At 40.5% G+C, this 21,688-nt stretch overlaps 3 protein-coding genes across 4 annotated transcripts in view; 1 reads left to right on the top strand and 2 right to left on the bottom strand.

The window, feature by feature from the left end:
• Positions 1-1,531: 1,531 nt before the first annotated feature.
• Positions 1,532-2,617, top strand: LOC134037101 (transcription factor Adf-1-like). Its single transcript, XM_062482422.1, has 2 exons — positions 1,532-1,823; positions 2,025-2,617. The coding sequence occupies exons 1-2, from the start codon at positions 1,661-1,663 to the stop codon at positions 2,615-2,617; spliced, it is 756 nt and encodes a 251-aa protein (XP_062338406.1). The 5' UTR covers positions 1,532-1,660.
• A 177-nt stretch (positions 2,618-2,794) lies between these two features.
• LOC134037094 (uncharacterized) lies at positions 2,795-12,805 on the bottom strand. Its single transcript, XM_062482410.1, has 3 exons — positions 12,793-12,805; positions 3,874-3,931; positions 2,795-3,764 (listed from the first exon to the last, which is right to left on the bottom strand). The coding sequence occupies exons 1-3, from the start codon at positions 12,803-12,805 to the stop codon at positions 2,861-2,863; spliced, it is 975 nt and encodes a 324-aa protein (XP_062338394.1). The 3' UTR covers positions 2,795-2,860.
• A 74-nt stretch (positions 12,806-12,879) lies between these two features.
• nlk1 (nemo-like kinase, type 1) overlaps positions 12,880-21,688 on the bottom strand; it is a 55,595-nt gene continuing 46,786 nt past the window's right edge. Inside the window, exons 4-11 of one of the 2 annotated variants that reach the window (XM_062453641.1) lie at positions 20,832-20,938; positions 20,450-20,535; positions 19,421-19,630; positions 16,389-16,490; positions 16,115-16,201; positions 15,803-16,001; positions 15,482-15,575; positions 12,880-15,391 (exon numbers count right to left, since the gene is read on the bottom strand). In XM_062453641.1, coding sequence (XP_062309625.1) covers positions 15,343-15,391; positions 15,482-15,575; positions 15,803-16,001; positions 16,115-16,201; positions 16,389-16,490; positions 19,421-19,630; positions 20,450-20,535; positions 20,832-20,938 — 934 coding nt within the window. In that variant the 3' untranslated portion in view covers positions 12,880-15,342. The remainder of the gene's footprint in view (positions 15,392-15,481; positions 15,576-15,802; positions 16,002-16,114; positions 16,202-16,388; positions 16,491-19,420; positions 19,631-20,449; positions 20,536-20,831; positions 20,939-21,688) is intronic. The other variant, XM_062453649.1, reaches the window with a different exon arrangement.

The raw sequence follows: 21,688 nt of genomic DNA, 5'->3' as shown, positions 1-21,688 counted from the left end.
CGACAGATCTGTTTAAAATACCGTTCAACTGAACCCGACTCCACACAAATATTACTTTTTCACATCAATTCAATTCTGTAACCCTCTTGTACCGGAGAGGACAAAGAAAAGACACACCACACTCCTCTCTATTTTTATTAAACTCAATCTGACTCCACACAAATAGACAGTGAAAAAGACAAAGACAACGAGTTTAGGGACTCTAACCCCTGGAAAGGACTCGAACCTCCCCTTGGACAAGGACAACGAGTTTAGGGACTCTAACCCCTGGAAAGGACTCGAACCTCCCCTTAGACAAGGACAACGAGTTTAGGGACTCTAACCCCTGGAAAGGACTCGAACCTCCCCTTAGACAAGGACAACGAGTTTAGGGACTCTAACCCCTGGAAAGGACTCGAACCTCCCCTTAGACAAGGACAACGAGTTTAGGGACTCTAACCCCTGGAAAGGACTCGAACCTCCCCTTAGACAAGGACAACGAGTTTAGGGACTCTAACCCCTGGAAAGGACTCGAACCTCCCCTTAGACAAGGACAACGAGTTTAGGGACTCTAACCCCTGGAAAGGACTCGAACGTCCCCTTAGACAAGGACAACGAGTTTAGGGACTCTAACCCCTGGAAAGGACTCGAACCTCCCCTTAGACAAGGACAAAACACAAAAACGGTTGATTTCCCACCACTGTTGGTTTGACTAGGTACGATGAAGCATAGTAATCGTCTAAATTTGGTTCTCAGTTCCGAATAGCAGTACTTTGAATTAACAGGTGTCTGCTTACCTTTTTTGTTTTTTTTGTTGAGGCGCCTCTGACGATTACGTCTGCCTCCTCGTACCGGTGTATGGGTCTCTCCCCCGATCTGTCGGGGGAGAGACCCATCCGGCATCTGTTCTTAATCTATGTGTCTATTCCAATATGTAATGATGGTATCCAATGACACAAATCTGTGTTCTAGAAAGAGTGGTCTGGAGTCGCAGAGGTCCGATAATATCAGCTTTAATGCAGCAGTTGGAAATCAACAAGTACAGAGCTCTGGGGTTGTCTAAGTTTCCCTACCCGCAACAGAGTTTGGGCTGGTTCACGAAGTCCAACTGGCTATCTGTCCCTCCCCAGCATATATTTATACAGTGCAATTGAAACACAAGTATCAAAAAAGGGTTGAGCTTGTTCTCTCGTGCATCAGGGAGTTGTTCTTGCCTACGCGTCCCACCTGCTCGGGTGCTGTCTCCACCCGGTTTCAAGGTTGTTTCTGAAAATGAAGAGATAGAGACACAAAGAACAGCCTGCTTCCCACACCCAGTGTGAGACCCAATGTTTAAGCCTGAGCACACTTCTAAGTTCATAACTTTAATAAGCACAATGCATAACTTTAATAAGCACAATATATTCTTTACTACTTCTTCTGTTTAACAGTTCAGCTTTCAGCTTCTCCCGCATTGTAGGCTATTTTAGCTCTTACAGTGCGTTTACACTGCAGCGACGCAATGCGAGCGACAACATGTTTTCCATTCATTTTCTATGCAGCCAGGCGAATCGCTTGCGTGGTGCATTGTGGGTAGCGACGCGACCGAGTTGAGATTTTCTCAACTTTATGCAAATGAGGAGCGATTTTCGCTAGCGATGGCCAATCGGAGTGTTTTCTTGTTTCTCGTAACGTAGCAACCATGGTGAACATTTCTAGCTTTCTAGGTTTCAAGATGGAGGAGAAACTGATTGTTTGTGTGGCTGGATACCCAGTACTGTATGACACGTCTCTGTATTCGTACAGAGATGTTAATATAAAAAATGATGCATGGCGCAAGGTTGCCGAAATTGTCGGTGCTCCTGGTGGGTATTTTGTACTTTCAAATTCAGTCTAGTCACATTACGTAACTTTGTTCTATGGTAACTAGAGCTAGCTAGTTAGCCCGGCTGGGACTCCCTAGTTGTATCGACAGATTAGCAGACACTTCGAGTAATATAATACAACGTGTTTACACATGTCAACGTGTATGTCTATTAAAACGTTTTCAAATAATGTTTTTCTAGCTGAGGATTGCAAAAAAAAAAGGAAAAATTTAAGGGACAGCTACAAGAGGGAAAAGAACAAGGAGAAAGAGTTGAGCAGGAGTGGAGCAGGCCTGACAAATCATAAACCTTGGAAGTATGCTGCTGTGATGGGGTTCCTGGCTCCATTTATGGAGTACAGGGACTCCAGCAGCAACTTCCAGAGGCCTGCCACCACATCCTCAGTCAGCCAGGTCAGTGACGATGAAATAGAGCAGACAGCCACACAGCCAGACAGCGAGCCAGGCCAGTCAGGAACCCCTGCCAGTGAGGCCAGAGCTTCCCCTGCTAGTCAGGCAGCAGCAACAACTAGCCAGCCCCCAGCATCCTCTGGCCGAAAGAGGGTGCGCAAAGAGAGGCTGTCGGCATTTGAGGAGAGGATGCTTGGTGCTTTGGAGATGGCACAGACACCTGCTCCTCTTCCACCACCTCAAGCAGAGGACGAGGATGAGCTTTTTTTTCAAAGCCTTCTCCCTGCCCTGAAAAGACTGCCACCAGCTAAGCAGTCAGAATACAAATTTAATATTCACTGCATGTTTTTTGAGGCAGAGATGCAGGCACACAGTGATGTGTAATAAACACAAAATTGTCACTGACAGAACTTTGTGTTCCTTTTATTGAATTGGGCTGTTAGGTATTAAGATACTATTATTTACTATGAATGGTTGGTAGTGAAAATTAATAATGATAAGAAAAACAACATGGCCACATAATGATTTAAGCTCATATTTTATGAAAAGAACATTCTGGAACTGTTTGCCTTTTTGTGATTAATGTGGGTGGCTCTTAAAAGAGCCTTTGTTTCTTGATGACATGGGCTATACAACTGATTGCTGCCAGGGCACTGCACCTTCTGCATTGAAATATGCAGTGAATGCATCCCTCACGTGAATTGCTGCACGTGCAGCATTGTTGCTGTCCAGTCGTGGAGCCTCCTGGAGACCTGCTGACCCCTCCTGGCCAGGCCTGGCTTCTGGACATCCACTGGCCCCTCTCCTGGACCTCCGGATGAAGTTGTGGAGGATGCAGGTGGCCTTCACACACGCCTCCGCTTTTGCCGGGTTGACACCAATGACACGCCGATACATTCTCCACTGGCTGGAGAGAATACCAAACGCACACTCGACTGTCAACCTGGCACGGCTGAGGCGGTAGTTGAAAAGCCTCTTCTCCCTGGCGAGGTTTGTCCCAGGGAAGGGGCGCATGAGGTTGCTCCGCAGAGGAAAGGCCTCATCACCCACGAAGACGTGTGGCAGTGGTCCACGTGGCTCTGCTCCAGGGATGATGCAGTTCTCTGGGAGGTCCAGGGTTCCATCTTTCAGGGCCTCACCAAACGCAGAGTTCCCCAGGGTCCCACCGTCACTGTTCCGTCCATAGCCACCGACATCGATGACCCGGAACATGTTGTCGGCGTCCACAACAGCAAGGAGAACGATGGAGAATATCCCCTTGTAATTGTGGTACAGTGACCCTGAGTTGGGAGGGGCCTGGATGACAACATGCTTGCCATCGATGGAGCCCAGGCAGTTTGGAAAGTTCCACCTCTGAAGGAAGCCTTCAGCAATGTCCCTCCAGTCCTGCTTGGTTGGCACAGGCATGAACTCCTCCACAAGGCAGTCCCAAATGGCCCGAGACACATCCCCGACAATACCTGCCACAGTACATGAGGCGACGCGATAGCTGAAGCTGATAGTCATGAACGAATCCCCCGTGGCAAGGTATCTACAAAGAAATACCATACATTTAAAATAATGCATAGAAAATAAATACTATATTTTAGTCTGAGAATACTGAAATATAACAGTTTACTATATGGGCTATTAAAGCTTACCGTAGACAAATAGCGAGGCATTCAGCTGGGCTGATTGCCTCAAACTTTTCGTATGTGTCTGCACACCCAGTTCTGTTCAGAACAAAGTTACTAATGTGACCAGCCTGAATTTAAAGATTACATTAAACTAATAATGCATGGTGCATGGTTGCCGATGTCGTCATTGTTCCTACTGTGTTTTTATAGCCTACTTTTAAATTCAGTCTCGTCACATTACGTGACTGTTCTGTGCCACTGCTAGCTCGCTAGCCCAGCCTACAAACGACTGGTTGAGTGACCGGTGGCGTAACATGTATTCTACTCTAATCTTGCACAAGTAAAATCTTGCACTTACATAAATGTTGTGTAAAAGTGGTATTTTGATCGATATTGTGAGTACATGAACCCAAATCTGCACGCTTGGCCATGACTACAACAGTGACCTTAGAGAACTACAACTCTGTATTAACTTGTCTAACACGCCCCCGTGCGTGGTGTACTGTGGGAAGGCAAGCGATGCAGAGCGTTAAAAAACGCTGCAGTGTGAACGCAGCGTTACAGTGCGTTCACACTGCAGCGGAGCGGGCGGCGCGCGGCGTCGGCTTCCAATTCCTTTTCAATGAAACCAGCCGTTGACGCTCGCGTAGGGCATTGTGGGAAGGCGAGCGGAGCGGAGCGTTGCAAGTTGGATTTTCTCAACTTTATGTAAATGAGGAGCGTGAAAACGCTAGCGTTGGCCAATCGGGTTGGTTTCTTGTTTCTTGTAACATAGCAACCGTTGGTCATGATAAACATTTCTAGGTTTCACAATTTCAAGATGGAGGAGAAACTTTTCGTATGTGTCTGCACACCCAGTTCTGTTCAGAACAAAGTTACTAATGTGACGAGCCTGAATTTAAAGATTACATTAAACTAATAATGCATGGTGCATGGTTGCCGATGTCGTCATTGTTCCTACTGTGTTTTTATAGCCTACTTTTAAATTCAGTCTCGTTACATTACGTGACTGTTCTGTGCCACTGCTAGCTCGCTAGCCCAGCCTACAAACGACTGGTTGAGTGACCGGTGGCGTAACATGTATTCTACTCTAATCTTGCACAAGTAAAATCTTGCACTTACATAAATGTTGTGTAAAAGTGGTATTTTGATCGATATTGTGAGTACATGAACCCAAATCTGCACGCTTGGCCATGACTACAACAGTGACCTTAGAGAACTACAACTCTGTATTAACTTGTCTAACACGCCCCCGAGCGTGGTGTACTGTGGAAGGGAAGGCGAGCGATGCAGAGCGTTAAAAAACGCTGCAGTGTGAACGCAGCGTTAGCTTTGTTAGATGATTTACATTTAGACATTTAGCAGACGCTCTTATCCAGAGCGACTTACAGTAAGTACAGGGACATTCCCCTGAGGCAAGTAGGGTGAAGTGACTTGCCCAAGGACACAACATCAGTTGGCATGACCGGGAATCGAACTGGCAACCTTCGGATTACTAGCCCGATTCCCTTACCGCTCAGCCACCTGACTCCTTGAGATGATGCAGTTCAGTTTCCACACTGCCTCTTTTGTGTGAATCACACATTTTTGAAATTCATTTCAGCTTTCAGCTTGCGGGTATTTTCTCATTTCTCACTTTTATACTTTTTAAAATATTAAGGTTTTTGTGCAAATTATTCTCCCTTTAAAAGTAATGGTAAATCCTTTCAAATCATTGTTGGAATGCTGCTCCAGCCCCTTTCAAAAATACCTTTCGGTTGCTTTGAAGCTTCAGCTTATAACTTTCTACCAAATTTTCACTATTTTCAGCTTTTTTAGCATGGTCAGCTATCCCCATTCAGGTTTTCAGCATTCTCACTGCTGTTTCGCAGGAACAGCCTTTTCTAGTTTTTATTCTTTTTGCCCCCCTAAAACTCAGTCAATATTTGGCCTACATAGACAACCTAGGTGTCAAAAGTTTCGTCTTGGTAGCGATTGAGTTGCTTCTATTGGGATTTACGTTCCGTTGCATGGTTTAAGTGGAAATTAAGTTTTTGTGGCGAAAAGTGAAGCTAACGGTGGCTAACTTGCTAGCCACAGTCAATGACGCTACTTACGTCACTAACGTCACGAAAACTCGCGTGACTACCTCTAGCAGAACATTAGTTTAGCAGCTCGTTAACTTCTGGGAGATAGCTAAGCTAACTGCTTTACTGCAAGGCAGATGCAGAAACGCCACAAGCAAAGAGGCCAGGGTGATAACTATTTACTAATTTTACTTTGTGATATGACACACAATTGTGACGTGTAATGTACAATATAAGATGATTTTTATTAAGGAAGTACATCTACTTTCGGAAACAGTAGTCTACTATGTCACTGAAGTATTAGCATCATGACATTAGCCTCTGTTGCCCGGGCAACACATACTACAGTGGTCTATGATGCATCTGTTTTCAATCGTTAAAATAAACATTCCTCACAAATACATTTTCGTTGTAGGATTTATTATGACATTACATTACAAGTAAACGATTTGTGGGTGAAAATATCATTACCTGTGGTTTCAAACCAGTGTTGCTCACTGCAACGCTGTAGCCTACGCGAGACACTACAAAAACATATACAGTACACAGCTGTTTAGGAAGTCAAACGGCGACAGAACATGTACGGCACTCCCCTTACTTAAATCAAAAGTCTATCTAACTACTATAACCTTAACTTCATTGCCACAGCCTAAACGTTGTCAATCTGTTCATGAAAATAATTAATTTCAGCCTAAACCGTACAACGGAACGTTAAATCCAATTCAACCAACGCAATCGCTACCAAGACGAACACAGCAGTAGTCTAGTACTGTACTGTACCGTACAGTAGTAGTACAATTTACCGGGGCAGCTTCTCCACACAGGGCTATATCGCACATGGCGTTGATACTGACAATGATCGCTACCAGCTTTTTATGAAAGCGATTTTCCACAAAATAAATGTCAAGCTTATTTACGTTTTTGGGGGCATATTTTCAGTTAGCAGATGGTACTGTTTGAATCGCGATTCCATCTTCTACTGCCGGTGTTGGACCGAATTCTCACTCCCCCGCAGAATCCCACTCCCCTACGCGTGAACGGGCACTGCCTTTCTAGCGTATTGCTATTTGTAGTTTGACGAACCGAGGCGATTTTTACAAGCCTAGGTTCCCTCGTCTTAGGCTTTGAGGAAACTGTCATTAGGCTATTTAATTAATGTTTCATCAAAATATAAGTTATGTTGTGCTGCACTTTAGAGCCTATACGATTTGTATGTCGTGCTACTCGTAAAATCCGAATGATTGTCTCAAGAAAATAGACGTACTTTGGAGCTGCACTTGAAAAACGATGTTGATGTCGTGCTACACTGTCCTATTATCGGAATGAGAGTAATATGTGAATTATGTTGTAGTTGCTGTTATGTCACTGTCTGGTAAAAGCGAGCATCCTTTGTATTCATTTGTACGAATCACTTTTAGTAGAACTATTCACTTCTGATTCTTGATTACGTTGTACTTGCTGTTATAGGTATACTTACTAAATGTACTATATTCCAATTCATTGGCATATAATCGTCTGGTAAATGAGTATAGCTACATTATTTTACAAATGTAGGCTATATAAAAAGGCCCCTGCTCACAGGTCCCTCCTACCAGAATTCAACTTCTATTTCCCTCTCAGTAAACTACTTTCCACACAACTGTTTTGTGTTTACAATCATATCCATTTTATAGATCCTGCTTCTCACAGCCTAGTTTGTGTCTTCTAACTTGCAATGTACAGTGCTTGGTTTTAGTACCTGATAAGCCAAGCCTGGACCTTCCCTTTGTGAATGGCTAGTGAAAAACATCTAATAAATGATGACATTTTGATTGGTTCCATCACATTTATTTTAAACAAAAAACTATAAATGATATATTTAACAAAAGGTAGAAAGAAAGTGATAATTTAAATAAGAGTTTTAACAAGTTTGAGGCTTGATCATGAAAACAGGTCAGGGATGTTTACGGCAGGCAGCATTTTGGGTAAACATTAAGATTAATTTGTGGAATGATAATGAATGATCAAACATTAGGAATGGCAAAAACTGTCATTGTCACCTATAATAACATTACCACTTATACCACTTATACAAAGAAATACCAATGCTTCATTATAGGGAGTCAGGTGGCTGAGCGGTTAGGGTATCGGGCTAGTAATCAGAAGGTTGCAGGTTCGATTCCCGGCCGTGAAAACTTCACCCTACTTGCCTCGGGGGGAATGTCCCTGTACTGACTGTAAGTCGCTCTGGATAAGAGCGTCTGCTAAATTACTAAATGTAAATAAATGTGTCTAGTAGTGAAAAAAGTATTGTATTCAATACCAATTGACAAGCTATTACCCAGTTAGTGTCGCCATCCAGATTGTCCACATCCCCGCATAGTTGGGGGGTGTCAGATCTTATAGTCCCAAGATATGAGGGGGGGAGGATTTCGGCAGGTATGAAAAACAGTGTTGCCAAAATCCTACTCCCCTTCTAACTTTTACATTTATGCAATTAGTATCAAAAGCTTTTTATGGCACACTCTACAGGGCATGAGGAGCCACCAAAATAATTTGGGGGGGGGGTGTCAGATCTTATAGTCCCAAGATATGAGGGGGGGAGGATTTCGGCAGGTATAAAAAACAGTGTTGCCAAAATCCTACTCCCCCAGTAAGTTAAAAAGAAATACTGAATTGCTGCCTCATTAAATAGTTGATTCAAATAGCAGTTGGTTTGTAGGATTGTCAAATTGGTGAGGTAGCGTGCGAGATAAAGAGAACTCATACACATTAGCCTACTGCAATGCATACAAGGTGAAAATAATGGGGCATTTAGTTGTATTAAACATAGATAAACACAGCTCTATTTGAACATTTCAGGGAATTCAGTTTTATTATACCGTTTCTAAAATGCATTGTGAAATGCATTGTAGTGAAAATGCGACGTTTCACAACTGATTACTTAGGTTAATGTCTGCGGATTGAAAAACATCTGATTGCTGTTCTGCACAGGGCAAACTGTTAACTCCTTAATGGAGAAAGTGTTTGTCATTTCACTAACAGTTACAAAATTAATCTGAGTTGTGGGTTTTATAAGAAGCCTATTATCAATCTGCAGATTAGAGAGAATGTTTAAATAACACAACAACTTAAAATGAAGTCTCTGAGGATAGGACGGTGTTGATAGTGAATAGAGAAAACAAATATTACATGATTTACAGCCAAATAGGGTTTGTCAGGAATCAGAGAGCAATCCTCTTTACAGAATCTCTCCAGATACGCCAGTGCCCTACTCTCTTGTGCACTCATCTTCAGCTCAGCCCACAGGTTTGCAATAGGGTTAAATAAATATTGCCTTTGTGTCACCTTATCTATATAGGCTACAATATTTTACTGCTGGTAAATTCCTAAATATTACTGTGTATATAATTTTATAATTTAACACATCGTTCACTTATATTTGCCAATGTGTTGCCAGTAATTCTGGAGTTGGCTGTATGAACAGGTGATAAGGAAATGGCTATTGTGATCAGCATAAGCACATAGCAAATGTATTTTCTTCCACCCCCTATATCCCTGAAATGTTCAAATAGAGCTGTGTTCATGTATGTTTAATACAACTTAATGCCCCATTATTTTCACCTTGTATGCATTGCAGTAGGCTACTGTGTATGAGTTCTCTATCTCACGCGCTACCTCACCAATTTAACAATCCTAAAAACCAACTGCTGCTCTAATCAACTATTTAATGATGCAGCAATTCAGTATTTCTTTTTAACTTACTGGGGGAGTATGATTTTGGCAACACTGTTTTTCATCAGAATCAGAAAGGGTTTTAATTGCCATGAAAGTTTGCACAGACAAGGAATTTACTTTGGCAGGAAGGTGCATACATTAAACATATAGAAACCTTAAAACTTAAATATGTGGTCTAACTATACAAAAGGTACAAAGTCTAGCTAATACTAAGGGGATTTAGAATAAAATATAAAGTAGCCATAATTTACAATATAAAAATACAAATGGTACAAATAGTGTAATATAGTGCAAATTGCAATGTGGCAAGGTGTCATTGTGCAGATTGTGATTTAGTCATTTAAGTCAGTGTGAGCCCTTAACCTTGTTGAAGTATCCAACAGCAGATGGGAAGAAACTGTTTTTGTGGCGTGTGGTATTGGTCCTGATGGACCGCAACCTTCTGCCGGAGGGGAGTGGCTGAAACAGAGTGTGTTCACAATCTTCCTTGCTCGCCTCAGGGTCCTCTAGGTGTGCAGGTCTTTGAGGGTAGGCAGATTGTAGCCGATCACCTTCTCAGCAGTGCGGATGATACGCTGCAGTCTGCTCTTGTCCTTGGCAGCAGCGTACCACCAGATGGTGATGGAGGAGGTGAGGATGGACTCAATGATGGCTGTGTAGAAGTGCACCATCATTGTCTTTGGTAGCTTGAATTTCTTTCGCTGCTGTAGGAAGTACATCCTCTGTTGTGCTTTCTTGGTGAGGGAGCTGATGTTCAGTTCCCACTTGAGGTCCTGGGAGAGGATAGTGCCCAGGAAGCGGAAGGACTCCACAGTGTTGACTGGGGAGTCGCACAGGGTGATGGGGTAAATGGGGCTGTATTCTTCCTGAAGTCCACAACCATCTCCACTGTCTTAAGAGCATTGAGCTATAAATTGTTCTGGCTGCACCAGGTCACCAGGTTGTCAGCTTCCCAGCTGTAATCAGACTCGTCCCCGTCAGAGATGAGCCCAATGAGGGTCAGGTTGGCTGTGACAGCTGCCTCAGAAGGTTCCATCACTGTTGTGCTAAAATCCAACTGAGAAAATCCAACCTGTTTTCATGATCAAGCCTCAAACTTGTTAAAACCTATTTAAATGATCACTTTCTTTTTTTCTACCTTTTGTTAAATATATCATTATAGTTTTTTGTTTAAAATAAATGTGATGGAACCAATCAAAACTAGGCTGTGGGAAGCAGGATCTATAAAATGGATATGATTGGAAACACAAAACAGTTCTGTGACAAGTAGTTTACTGAGAGGGAAATAGAAGTTGAATTCTGGTAGGAGGGACCTGTGAGCAGGGGCCTTTTTATACACATTTGTAAAATAATGTAGCTATACTCATGTACCAGACGATTATATTACAATTGGCATATAGTGCATTTAGTAAGTAGCCTATAACAGCAAGTACAACGTAATCAAGAATCAGAAGTGAATAGTTATACTAAAAGTGATTAGTACAAATGAATACAAAGGATGCTCGCTTTTACCAGACAGTGACATAACAGCAACTACAAAATTCACATATTACCCTCATTCCGATAATAGGACAGTGTAGCACAACATCGACATCAACATCGTTTTTCAAGTGCAGCTCCAAAGTACGTCTATCTTCTTGAGACAATCATTCGGATTTTACGAGTAGCACGACATACAAATCGTATAGGCTCTCAGTGCAGCACAACATAACTTATATTTTGATGAAACATGAATTAAATAGCCTACTGACAGTTTCCTCAAAGCCTAAGACGAGGGAACCTAGGCTAAACATTGTAAAAATCGCCTCGGTTCGTCAAACGACAACTAGGAATACGCTAGGAAGGCAGTGCGCGTTCACGCGCAGAGGAGTGGGATTCTGCGGGGGAGTGAGAATTCGGTCCAACACCGGCTCACGAAAAAGAGCCAGAATGCCCATCACTAGAGGAAACAGTGGCTGAAATGTTTGTCGCAGACATAGCTACAAAACATTGGGAAGATGTGTCGGCGCATTTCCAGAGAAAATAAAATTAAGACACTGGGTCTTCAGAGGCTCAGATGAAGGCACAAAAAACGATTTTGGTATTCATTTGTACATCCAAACACTGAGCAACTTTTCGTGTACTTCGTTTGTTTGCAAGCCATAATGTGTCTCGAGTAAAAACCGATATCGCACTCGCACGGTCGTAGTAGCTCAGTTTCTCATGGGCGTGCCAGATTCTCTGGGCGGGACAAGCAGAGAAAGGGGAGGTAACCTTCGCTCTTATGATGTCATAAAACCAGCATTTTCAAAACCGAGTGTTTCAGCTTTAATTTTCTCAAAGGCGGAGAAGAATACCCAGGGCTTGATTTACACCTATCAACATTTCTAGCCACTGTGGGACCAAAGGCAGGCTAGGGGAACTCATATTAATGTTAAATAACCTCCTAAAGTGACATTTTTATGTCATGGGACCTTTAAATTTGTATTTTTTCATTTGCATTTTTTTGTAATATTTGTATTTTTGTATTTTTATATTGTAATTTACGGCAACTTATATTTTATTTTATTGTATATTAAATTATATTACAATCCCACTTAGTACTGCTAGTTTATGTACCCTTAGTATAGATAGTCCACATATTTAAATTTTAGGTATATGTTTATTGTATGCACCTTCCTGCCAAAGCAAATTCCTTGTCTGTGCAAACTTTCATGGCGAATAAATCCCATTCTGATTCTGATTCTAAATACTTATGTGGAAAAACATTTTAAACAAAAGATTACTCATAGGAGAGTATTTTTACATTTTAAAAGTTGCTGTGTAATTTAAATCTTCAGTTCAGAAAATGTAGGCCTAAATGTTATTTTTGCAGACATTGTTTCCCACTAGGGACCCAGTGAAGACTTTCAGTAAACTTTAGAATATTTGGGTTCAGATCACCAGGTATCTCAGAATGTTACATGCACATTGCCACTCACTTTTGAAAGAAAATGGAATTACACCCAGCATGAGTTTATCACTCGTTTACTTGTCATTCTGAACAAAGTGGCAAAAGTAGTAAAAAAGTTCTGTGATAAGGCTTACATAGCAAGAGACAAAAAAATAAAATAAAACATTAATTCAAAGATCAGTTTGGCCTCAAAGCATACCCAATAAAGTATGTTTTACCTTGACTCACTGATGAGGACCATCATAAAGTGATCCACTTCACCAGTGTGGATAGTTTATCTTTTGATGCACACGGTTATAAAGACACCTGTACTGCTGCCTCAGATGACAACTGGTTAATGTGTTTGAAGGAAAATGTTGTACAAATAAACAAAGCAGTGTAACACAATTAAAAATCTAATATATATTCTCCAGGGACTATTTATTAATTTACCTACTCTTTATTCTAGAAATGTTTTAAGAAATTCAAGTATTTGTTGGGAACAAGTCAAAATCTTTTTCAAAAAATGACAAAATAAAAGGAACTAAACATTTTCAAAACAGCAGTATTCAACATTGGTTTTATATTCATAATCAACACAAATACTTTTATTGAATTAAGTCTACACAATATAGATTACCAGGTGAACTGCCGCTCCCCCATGCCTATCTAACAACAAAGCACTTTAACTGCTTTCCATTTCTCCCTTACACCTACTGACAAAATCCAAACAAAGGAAAACGATTGATTCACATTCTATTCACACAAACATACCAAAGATATCTAATGTTTAGAGAGGATGCATTGGAGTCGAAGGAACCAACCCTGGCGTTCTATTCTAAAATTCTACTAACAAAAGTTCAACATTGCATAACCAACAAAAGGGCAAAATAAGGGATCACATCACAAACATAAATTATAACAATGGCCAAAGATCAAGTTAAGTTAAATTATAAAAATGAAGGGTTGTCAGTGTTGACTACTACCACTGAACACTCAACAGCATTCAAATCCAATTTCTCTGTTTAGATCATAATATGCACATGCAAACATTTGTAACATTCTAACACTCCTCAATGGCCTCGAGTGGTGGAATGGTTTAGGTTGAAATATTTTTTTAAACACAGCTATGAGCCAGGTACATCCAACAATGAGGTTTGATGGTCAAATAATGTTAAAATGAATACTGTGGTTAAGAGAGAACTTCTATCTGTAACTGGAGAAAGACTGCCATAGGAACTGTTTATGATGTAAATCCCAACTTGTGTAAAACATACACAGCTCTGTGGTTCCACTTATTGGGTTAGGCACACTCTTGCTTGTTGGTGAACATCCGGTGCTTGTATTGTCAGTTTTCACAGTCTGCTATGGGCCACCTGAGCCTTAAACTGAATTAAAAATATAATTTAAAAAAAAGCAGCAAACAATTGAACTTTCTTCAATCCCACTCCTTCAAGGGTGAGACATAACGAAAAATGCCAGCATGTGCATTTCTGGAGGTACATCTGGACAGGTTTCTGAAGTATGAACAGTTATACCTTGCCTTTCAGAGGGCCAGCTGTCATTGTTACCATGTGGATTCCTCTTGACTAATCACTGTCCTCTTCACAAAAGTTGTGATGGTTTAGGGGATGATTTGAGACCATCCCATAAAGAACTGTGTGATTTCATTCAAAGGAATTACATCACATCACAGTACACAGTAGTTGAGCTTGTTCCATCTATATACAGACCCAGTGTTTACTGGCTCCCCCTCTTGATCTCAGAAGTTGTTGAGGTAATAATAAAGATAACTGAAGCAAAGTGTGCTCAGTATTCACTCAACACAACAGGATTTAAGAATAATCTCAAAGTACTGTCTACTGCCACTAATGCTAGAAAATACAAATACAATAAATAGATAATATAACACCACACAATCATACATGACGCCGCAACCCCCCCCCCCCCCCAAATAAAATAAACGTTTGGTCATTTGAGCTAGCATAGTTCATTTTACCCACCAATGCCCCCAATACAGGTTTTGATTGATTCATTTCTCATTTTCGATCAGATTTTTACCTTTTATAATGGAGGATAGAAATTAATCTCACATGAGGCTGAAGTAATTTGAATCACTAAATACAATCGTGTTCATGATCACCGCAAAGGGCTACAGCCATGTTATATTTGATGCAAAATGCATCACGCTTGGTGAAAGTGGGGATTTAGTCAAACACAACATAAATAATTATGTAATTCGTTTTTAAATCCCATCAAACAAAATATTTTTGAAGTGGAAAGGTTGGGGTCTGGTCTACACGCATCTGTCATTCAGTATAGTGGCTGAGGTGTTCCTTATTGCACAAGGCTGGAATTACTTGAACATGGAGCAAACAATTTAACAAATAATTAAAATAACTTTCCTCCTCTAATATCAGCCACATTGGTGCAAGCAGACTCAGGTCTACTATCACTACACTTCTCAATAATTATTCAGCTTTTTTCTATTTCTTTCAAAATTCCTTTTAGGTCAGCAGCATCTTTACACTTTAGATTTGCAGTCTTAAGTAGCAAGAAGTTAAGTCTTCACTATTGTAAAATGTATTTCTTTAGAGACTAGTTTTGAAAGGAAATGTGGTATTGGTAAGTGTTTGCTATGATCGTATAGCCATTAGTCTGATTTTTGATAGACTGGCATGATCCTTCCATCAAAGCTCCCTCCCAAAGAGATCCAAATCAATCTTCGTCATTTTCAAAATCAATAACCCCGTTCTAGTATGCATTTTCCATGATTCATCTTGGTCACAATACGTTCTTTCATCTCTCCTCCTTCCTGGAGACCTTTGAGGAATGCCAAGCAGTAGACCTGAAAAGACATAATTAGCGTGTTATTCTTGGCTCAATCTTGTACAATGCTTGGTCTTTGACCCTTCACCTCCTTTCGCCACTTGCTCACCTAATGAAGGTCTTAAAAGCCGCGCTCTGGGGGTTGATGCATAGTGGCACTCGTTTCCCTTGCTGATGCTCAGTTATGAAGCGATGGATGAGCTCTAAGTGAAAAACAATGTTGCCAAACTATGAACACAAATCTGTTTCATAAGAGTTAAAGCACTCCCTCTGTTGCCCAATTATTTTTGCTAACTTTCTCACCCATTTTCAGAACTAGTGTCAGATTTTATAATAACTTCTTAGAGCTCTCATTAACAGTAGATGTAAAAACATGAGTTGAAATGACAGTTCAGACAAATGAAAAAGAACAAAAACATTCCCTGTTCACCTTTGCCTTGCCAGACAGAGAGCAGACTGTGTTCGTAGCTGTGGCTGAAAGGCCTGTCGGCAGGAGGCTCAAAGTCACGTGTGTACACACGGCCACTGGGTACAGAGTAGCAGCACTGGCACATGCAGGTGTGGTAACGCAATCGGCCCTCATCCAGATACGGGTGGGAGAGAGCATCACTGCCAGAGATCCTCTTAGACTAAGTACACAGGATATGGGAAATATATTTGTCATCAACCTGTCATGACATACAGAGCCATCTCCACCTAGGATTATAACTGCAATTATACCACACTGTTTCTATGTACTTACAGGATCAAAGACCAGCATCCGACACAACAAGTGCACTGCCTCATGGGTTGCACCGTCTGACAGCATGTACAACACTGAGAGCGAGGGCTGGAAGCAAGATAAAACAAAATACAAACATACAGAGGTACTAGCTTATGAAAACGTAGTAAACAAGTACCTATAAAGTAACTGATGTTTGATTACATTATGTCCAGAACACACACAGACTGTAACTACCCGACATCTGTCAAGTCAGTGGTTTAGTGGAGTGGTGTAGTGGAGATGGGCCAAGTACCGGTTTGTGTGGTCCTCTCATGATGTGGGCCCTGGCTCCTTCACAAGCAGATACCATGGCAGAGAGAGGTGGGGTGCCAAGCAGGTCAGTGATTAGGTCCAACTGGAAGGAAGAAAGAGCAACTTCAATTCAAGTAATAAACACCTGGAGTAAATCATCTGCACACCACAGTTTAACACTAGAAGCGTTGAGCCGGTTTTCCCTACTTGTAGCATGGTTAGGGGTCAAATGACCAGGGGCCGGTTGCACAAAACACCTTAAGTTTTTTCCTTAACTATGACACTTAAGGGTACATTTCTCCTTAGCTAAGGGATTTACTTAAGGGGGTTGCACAGAATCTCTTAAATGGTTCCTTAGCTAAGGTGAAACGTTGAGGGATTTACTACACTGAACGTGATTTCACAGCAGTAAAATTCGACTGTTTCCACAGAGACCGCATTTGTTCAGTTGTATCGCTAGTGCATCACCTTGGTAGCTCTAGCTTAGATCTAGCTAGCTTATAGACCTACAAAAAGAAGGCAAGAAAAACCAAATTGGTCAGAGGAGGAAAATGTTGTGCTTCTACAGAAATACAAAAAAGAAAGCACATACTAAAACGTTAATTTGATCCACAAATAACTGCTAACAAAAAACAACGAATGTAGGACGAAATTGCATCAAAAATAAACTCAAGTTTGAAGCGGTCAATTCAAGAAATAAAAAATATAGCTATATGATAACTTATGTCCAAAAAAGAGACCCAATTTCAGGAGGGAGTCCAATAAAACTGGTGATATCAACTTTACTTGTAGGTCTTGTTGCTAGCCTACACACAGTAACGTTTAAGTGAGAGCTAGAGCTACTATTTCTAACTGTAGATCAAAAAGATCTAATTTTGCCGATTTATATTTTAAGGAAACCTTAACTCTGACTTTAAGGAAAATCTTAAATTAAGGTGTTTTGTGTAACCGGCCCCTTGCCTTTAGCTCCGTACAAGACGCGCCATCTAGCGATCATTACATGTCAGTAACAACGCCCCTGTCTGAAGACTCTGGGGTACCGTTGATACCGTTACAGTGCGTATCCACTGCAGCGACGCGAATCGCTTGCCATCGCTCGCCTTCCCACAGTTCACCACGCTCGGGGGCGTTTCAAACAGATTAATGTAAAATGTAGTTCTCTAAAGTCACTTTTGTAGTTGTCATGGCCAAGTGTGCAGACTTGGGTTTACGTACTCGCAACATCGATCAAAATACAACTTGTATACAAAATACAAAACTGTTTAATAGACATAAACGTTGACGTGTAAAAAACGTTTTATTATATTACTCAAAGTCTGCTAATCTGTCGATGCGATAGGGAGTTCCAGCCGTTTTCTCAACGGTTAGGGAAGCGGGCTAGTAATCTGAAGGTTGCCAGTTCGATTCCCGTCCGTGCCACATGACGTTGTGTCCTTGGGCAAGGCACTTCACCCTACTTGCCTCGGGGGAATGTCCCTGTACTTACTGTAAGTCGCTCTGGATAAGAGCGTCTGCTAAATGACTAAATGTAAATGTAACAAACTATTTCCATGTATGACATCTTTTGAAAGCTTACAATCTACACCTTCACAATCTGTAAAAAACTAGAGATTAAAGATTAGGCCCTACAGTTGCTTCCTTGATAGCATCCCCTATCGGTACAGCCAAATCAAATGTAATATATAATATATTACAGTTTTTTTACAATCGCTATGACAGTTTTTTCAATACCTTTAACAAGTTTTCTAAACTCTTAACGCACCAACACACCTACCACACACAATTGACAAAACTGTTAATTTCATGCTCAAAATCACACATTGTAAACTAAACTCAAACACTAATTGTCATAACACAAAAATACACCAAACATGACACCATGTCTACCAAACACTAACACACGTTCTCTTTTCACAGGAACATTTAGTCAATCATAGCACAATGTCATAAAAAACACTAACATCAGATGGAATTACAGAAACTGCATTCATTTATGCAGGTATGTGTCAGGTCTCACAGTATATGGATTATAGATTGTGTTTGCAATGCATTTTATTTTGAAGACTCTCTACATTTTTGTTTTGTTGGGTTTTGTAAATGCATGAATTTTGTTTCTTTTGATGCAGAAATTAAGAACAAAAATGAATGACCCATCTCAGAGAAGCTTTATAGAATGTACGCTTACTGTATTGAAAAAAAGAAGACAGAAACATAATTGCTGCAGTAAAGGCTTCATTTGCAACAGGACATTACTGCAAGAAATATGCAATATAGCTTCCATTTACAGTATTACACTAGCTCTGGCCCTTTGAGCGCCACCACACATTCTAACTCCAGTCCCTCTCCCTTGCCCCACTCCTCTCCCTTGTCCTGGTACTTGTCTTCCTCTCCCTTGTCCTGGTAATTGTCTCCCTCTCCCTCGTGCAGTTATAGTAACTGTATTCTTACTTTCTTTGTGTTGCTCTATATTGTTCTTTTTCCACACAAGACCAGTCCAAAGAGGTCCTCTTTATATGTACCATATGGTCATGTGATTGAAAGAACCTCAACATCTGAGTGTTTCCTAGTTGGGAATCAGCTGTGATTTACAGTATTTGCATTACTTCAACCAGCTTTTTCTCAGTAGCAATAGAATAAAATACAGGGGATATATTTGTGTTTCAATTCACAATATGAACAGCTGTTCACTTTGACTTTAGCCAATAAGTTAGGTTTTGAACATGATGTTATCTGTTCTGACATATAGTGTGAAAGCATTGCTAAATTAGTCCCTAAAAATCGATTGTTTTGGTCTTGGTTGAGCTTGTGTGTAAAAGAAGTTCAAGCATTTTAAATTGGTGTTTACTCTATGCATTTTGTGTCAAAGCAACAAGAAATGTGTTAATAGTATAGCCTACACAGATGGATGTTGTGCTAACTGTGTTAAGAGTTTAGGAAACTTGTTAAAGGTATTGAAAAAAGTGTCATAGCGATTGTAAAAAACTGTAAATACTACTTTAACTCTGCTGCCATCCTCCACTCCACTGTGCATACCTGCTGGATGGGGCTCTGGGCCTGGAACAGGATGCGTCTGCCAAGCAGCTCAGCAAAGATGCATCCCACTGACCACACATCGATGGCTGAGCCATAATGGCGGCTGCCCATCAGCACCTCGGGCGCCCGGTAGTATTGAGTCACCACCTCCTGGGTCATATGACGCGAGGGGTCTGGCTCCTCCACACGAGCCAGCCCAAAATCACAGATCTGAGAGAGACCAGGTGGGAAACATTATTTGTCAATTGTTCAGTCTTGGCAACTTTTAGACTACAAGACTATAAGTAGCACAATCAAAAATAATTTGATTTTTGGGGAAAAACAGCCCTACAACTGCTTGGTCACATTACTATATCTTGACCCAGATAGTAGCAGTACTGTGAATTATTGGATTGTAGAGCTGACTTGTCCCCGTCTTTCACATGTTAAAGGGTTGATTAACAAAGATACACTACCGTTCAAAAGTTTGGGGTCACTTAAAAATGTCCTTATTTTTCAAAGAACAGCACAGTTTTTTTCAATGAAGATAACGTTAAATTAATCAGAAATACACCATACATTGTTAATGTGGTAAATGACTATTCTAGGTGGAAACGTCTGGTTTTTAATTAAATATCTACATAGGTGTATAGAGGCCCATTTCCAGCAATTATTACTGTGTGTTCGAATGGTACATTGTGTTTGCTAATTGCCTTAGAAGACTAATGGATGATTAGAAGGATTAGAATTAGAATGCCAAAGGTCTGCAATGTTGTAATTGCTACAAATGGAGCATTATTTGACGAAAGCAAAGTTTGAAGAACAAAATTTATATTTCAAATAAAAATAATTATTTCTAATAATAATAATTAACCTTGTAAATGTCTTGACAATATTTTCTATTAATTTCGAAAGTTATTTGATAAATAAAAGTGTGAGTTTTCATGGAAAACACGAAATTGTCGGGGTGACCCCAAACTTTTGAACGGTAGTGTATTTATGATAATATTAATTGTGCTCACATACATTCTTACTTGCACAAAATGTTACCTTAAGAAGACAGTTGCTGTTGACAAGCAGATTTCCAGGCTTAATGTCCCTGTGCAGAATTCCTGCAGAATGTAGGTACTTCAGCCCTAAGCATAATTATCTACATTAGCACACATCTAACAAGCATGCACAAGACATCACTATTTTATAAAGGTTAGGGTGGCTTCATTTAGTGATCAACTCTCCAATGTCAAAGCATGTCAGCAGAGAAAAAAGCATAGTGGAGCAACCACATTGTGTGGGTTTCCTAAAATCTTGCTCAAGATTTGCATAAGACCACAAGGTTCTATAAGGAGGAATTAGACAATTCAGGTCAGCTTTCATTGGGGTTGCATCAAATCAAGAGATACTATATAACCGCATATCAGTTGTTAACACTTACCTCTGAGGATCTGGTAAAGGAAGACCTTAATGTGGTCGGTGGTGAGGGGCTGTGGTGACACTATGACCTTGTGAAGGTCGCTCTGCATCAACTCTGTTATCACATAGCTACAAGCCCATGAGTCAAGGAAACAAAAAAGATTCCCATAGCAATTGAGAAAAGGTAATGAGGAAGGGGGTGACTGCAATGAGTCAATTATTTAACTAATGTATTGCTTTTTCAAGTGCATAATGCGTTTCAGATTTTTTTCCAGAGCTAAACTGTTAAAATCAAATCTTATTTTATAGCCCTTTTTAGAAGCAATATCAGACCGATTAACATTCGCTCATAGAACTACACCTAAACCCTCAACAGCTTAACTGTTAAACAAAAGAGAGCTTAGTCCAAAAAAAAAATCAGGATTCTATGTTAACTTCCCTTCCCCTGTGTAAACAAAACAAACTAAAGAAATAGATATGATAAAAACATTAATTTGACAGCTTAATTGAAAGTTCTTAATTTTTGGATGAGGGATGTTTCAACATGGTGTGCTGGTTTATTGATGACCACCCTTGATCAGTATGTGTCACTCACCTAACCTTTGTGCAGTTTGTCACACTCAGACAGGAAAGATGGATTGGATAAAAACAAGTGGCACTTTTCTTTTTTGCATGGGTGACTGACAATTGCCTAACATGTTAAAATCAATTTGTTACAAAATATATACACCCATTAAAGACGGTGAATGATCCGATCCCACTGAGCATAAAACTTCTATATTAATTTAATTAATTCTATATTTATTATCTAATATTCTCAACCTTTCAGAGCAAGGTTTGGAGTCGCACAGCTTATCAATCTCACAAGTGCCACACGCA

Source organism: Osmerus eperlanus, chromosome 2 (assembly GCF_963692335.1).
Source record: "Osmerus eperlanus chromosome 2, fOsmEpe2.1, whole genome shotgun sequence".
NCBI lineage: Eukaryota > Metazoa > Chordata > Actinopteri > Osmeriformes > Osmeridae > Osmerus > Osmerus eperlanus.
The sequence above is the reverse complement of the archived record's forward strand: the minus strand, read 5'-3'. Positions and strand labels throughout refer to the sequence as shown.

What these genes read in the sequence shown, in the direction of transcription:
- LOC134037101 (XM_062482422.1), top strand. Translation starts at nt 1,661, where the DNA reads ATGGTGAACATTTCTAGCTTTCTAGGTTTCAAGATGGAGGAGAAACTG. An exon ending in CGAAATTGTCGGTGCTCCTG is followed by an intron (nt 1,824 to 2,024) that starts GTGGGTATTTTG and finishes ATGTTTTTCTAG; the next exon opens with CTGAGGATTGCAAAAAAAAA.
- LOC134037094 (XM_062482410.1), bottom strand. An exon ending in TGCCTCGCTATTTGTCTACG is followed by an intron (nt 3,765 to 3,873) that starts GTAAGCTTTAAT and finishes ATTTCTTTGTAG; the next exon opens with ATACCTTGCCACGGGGGATT.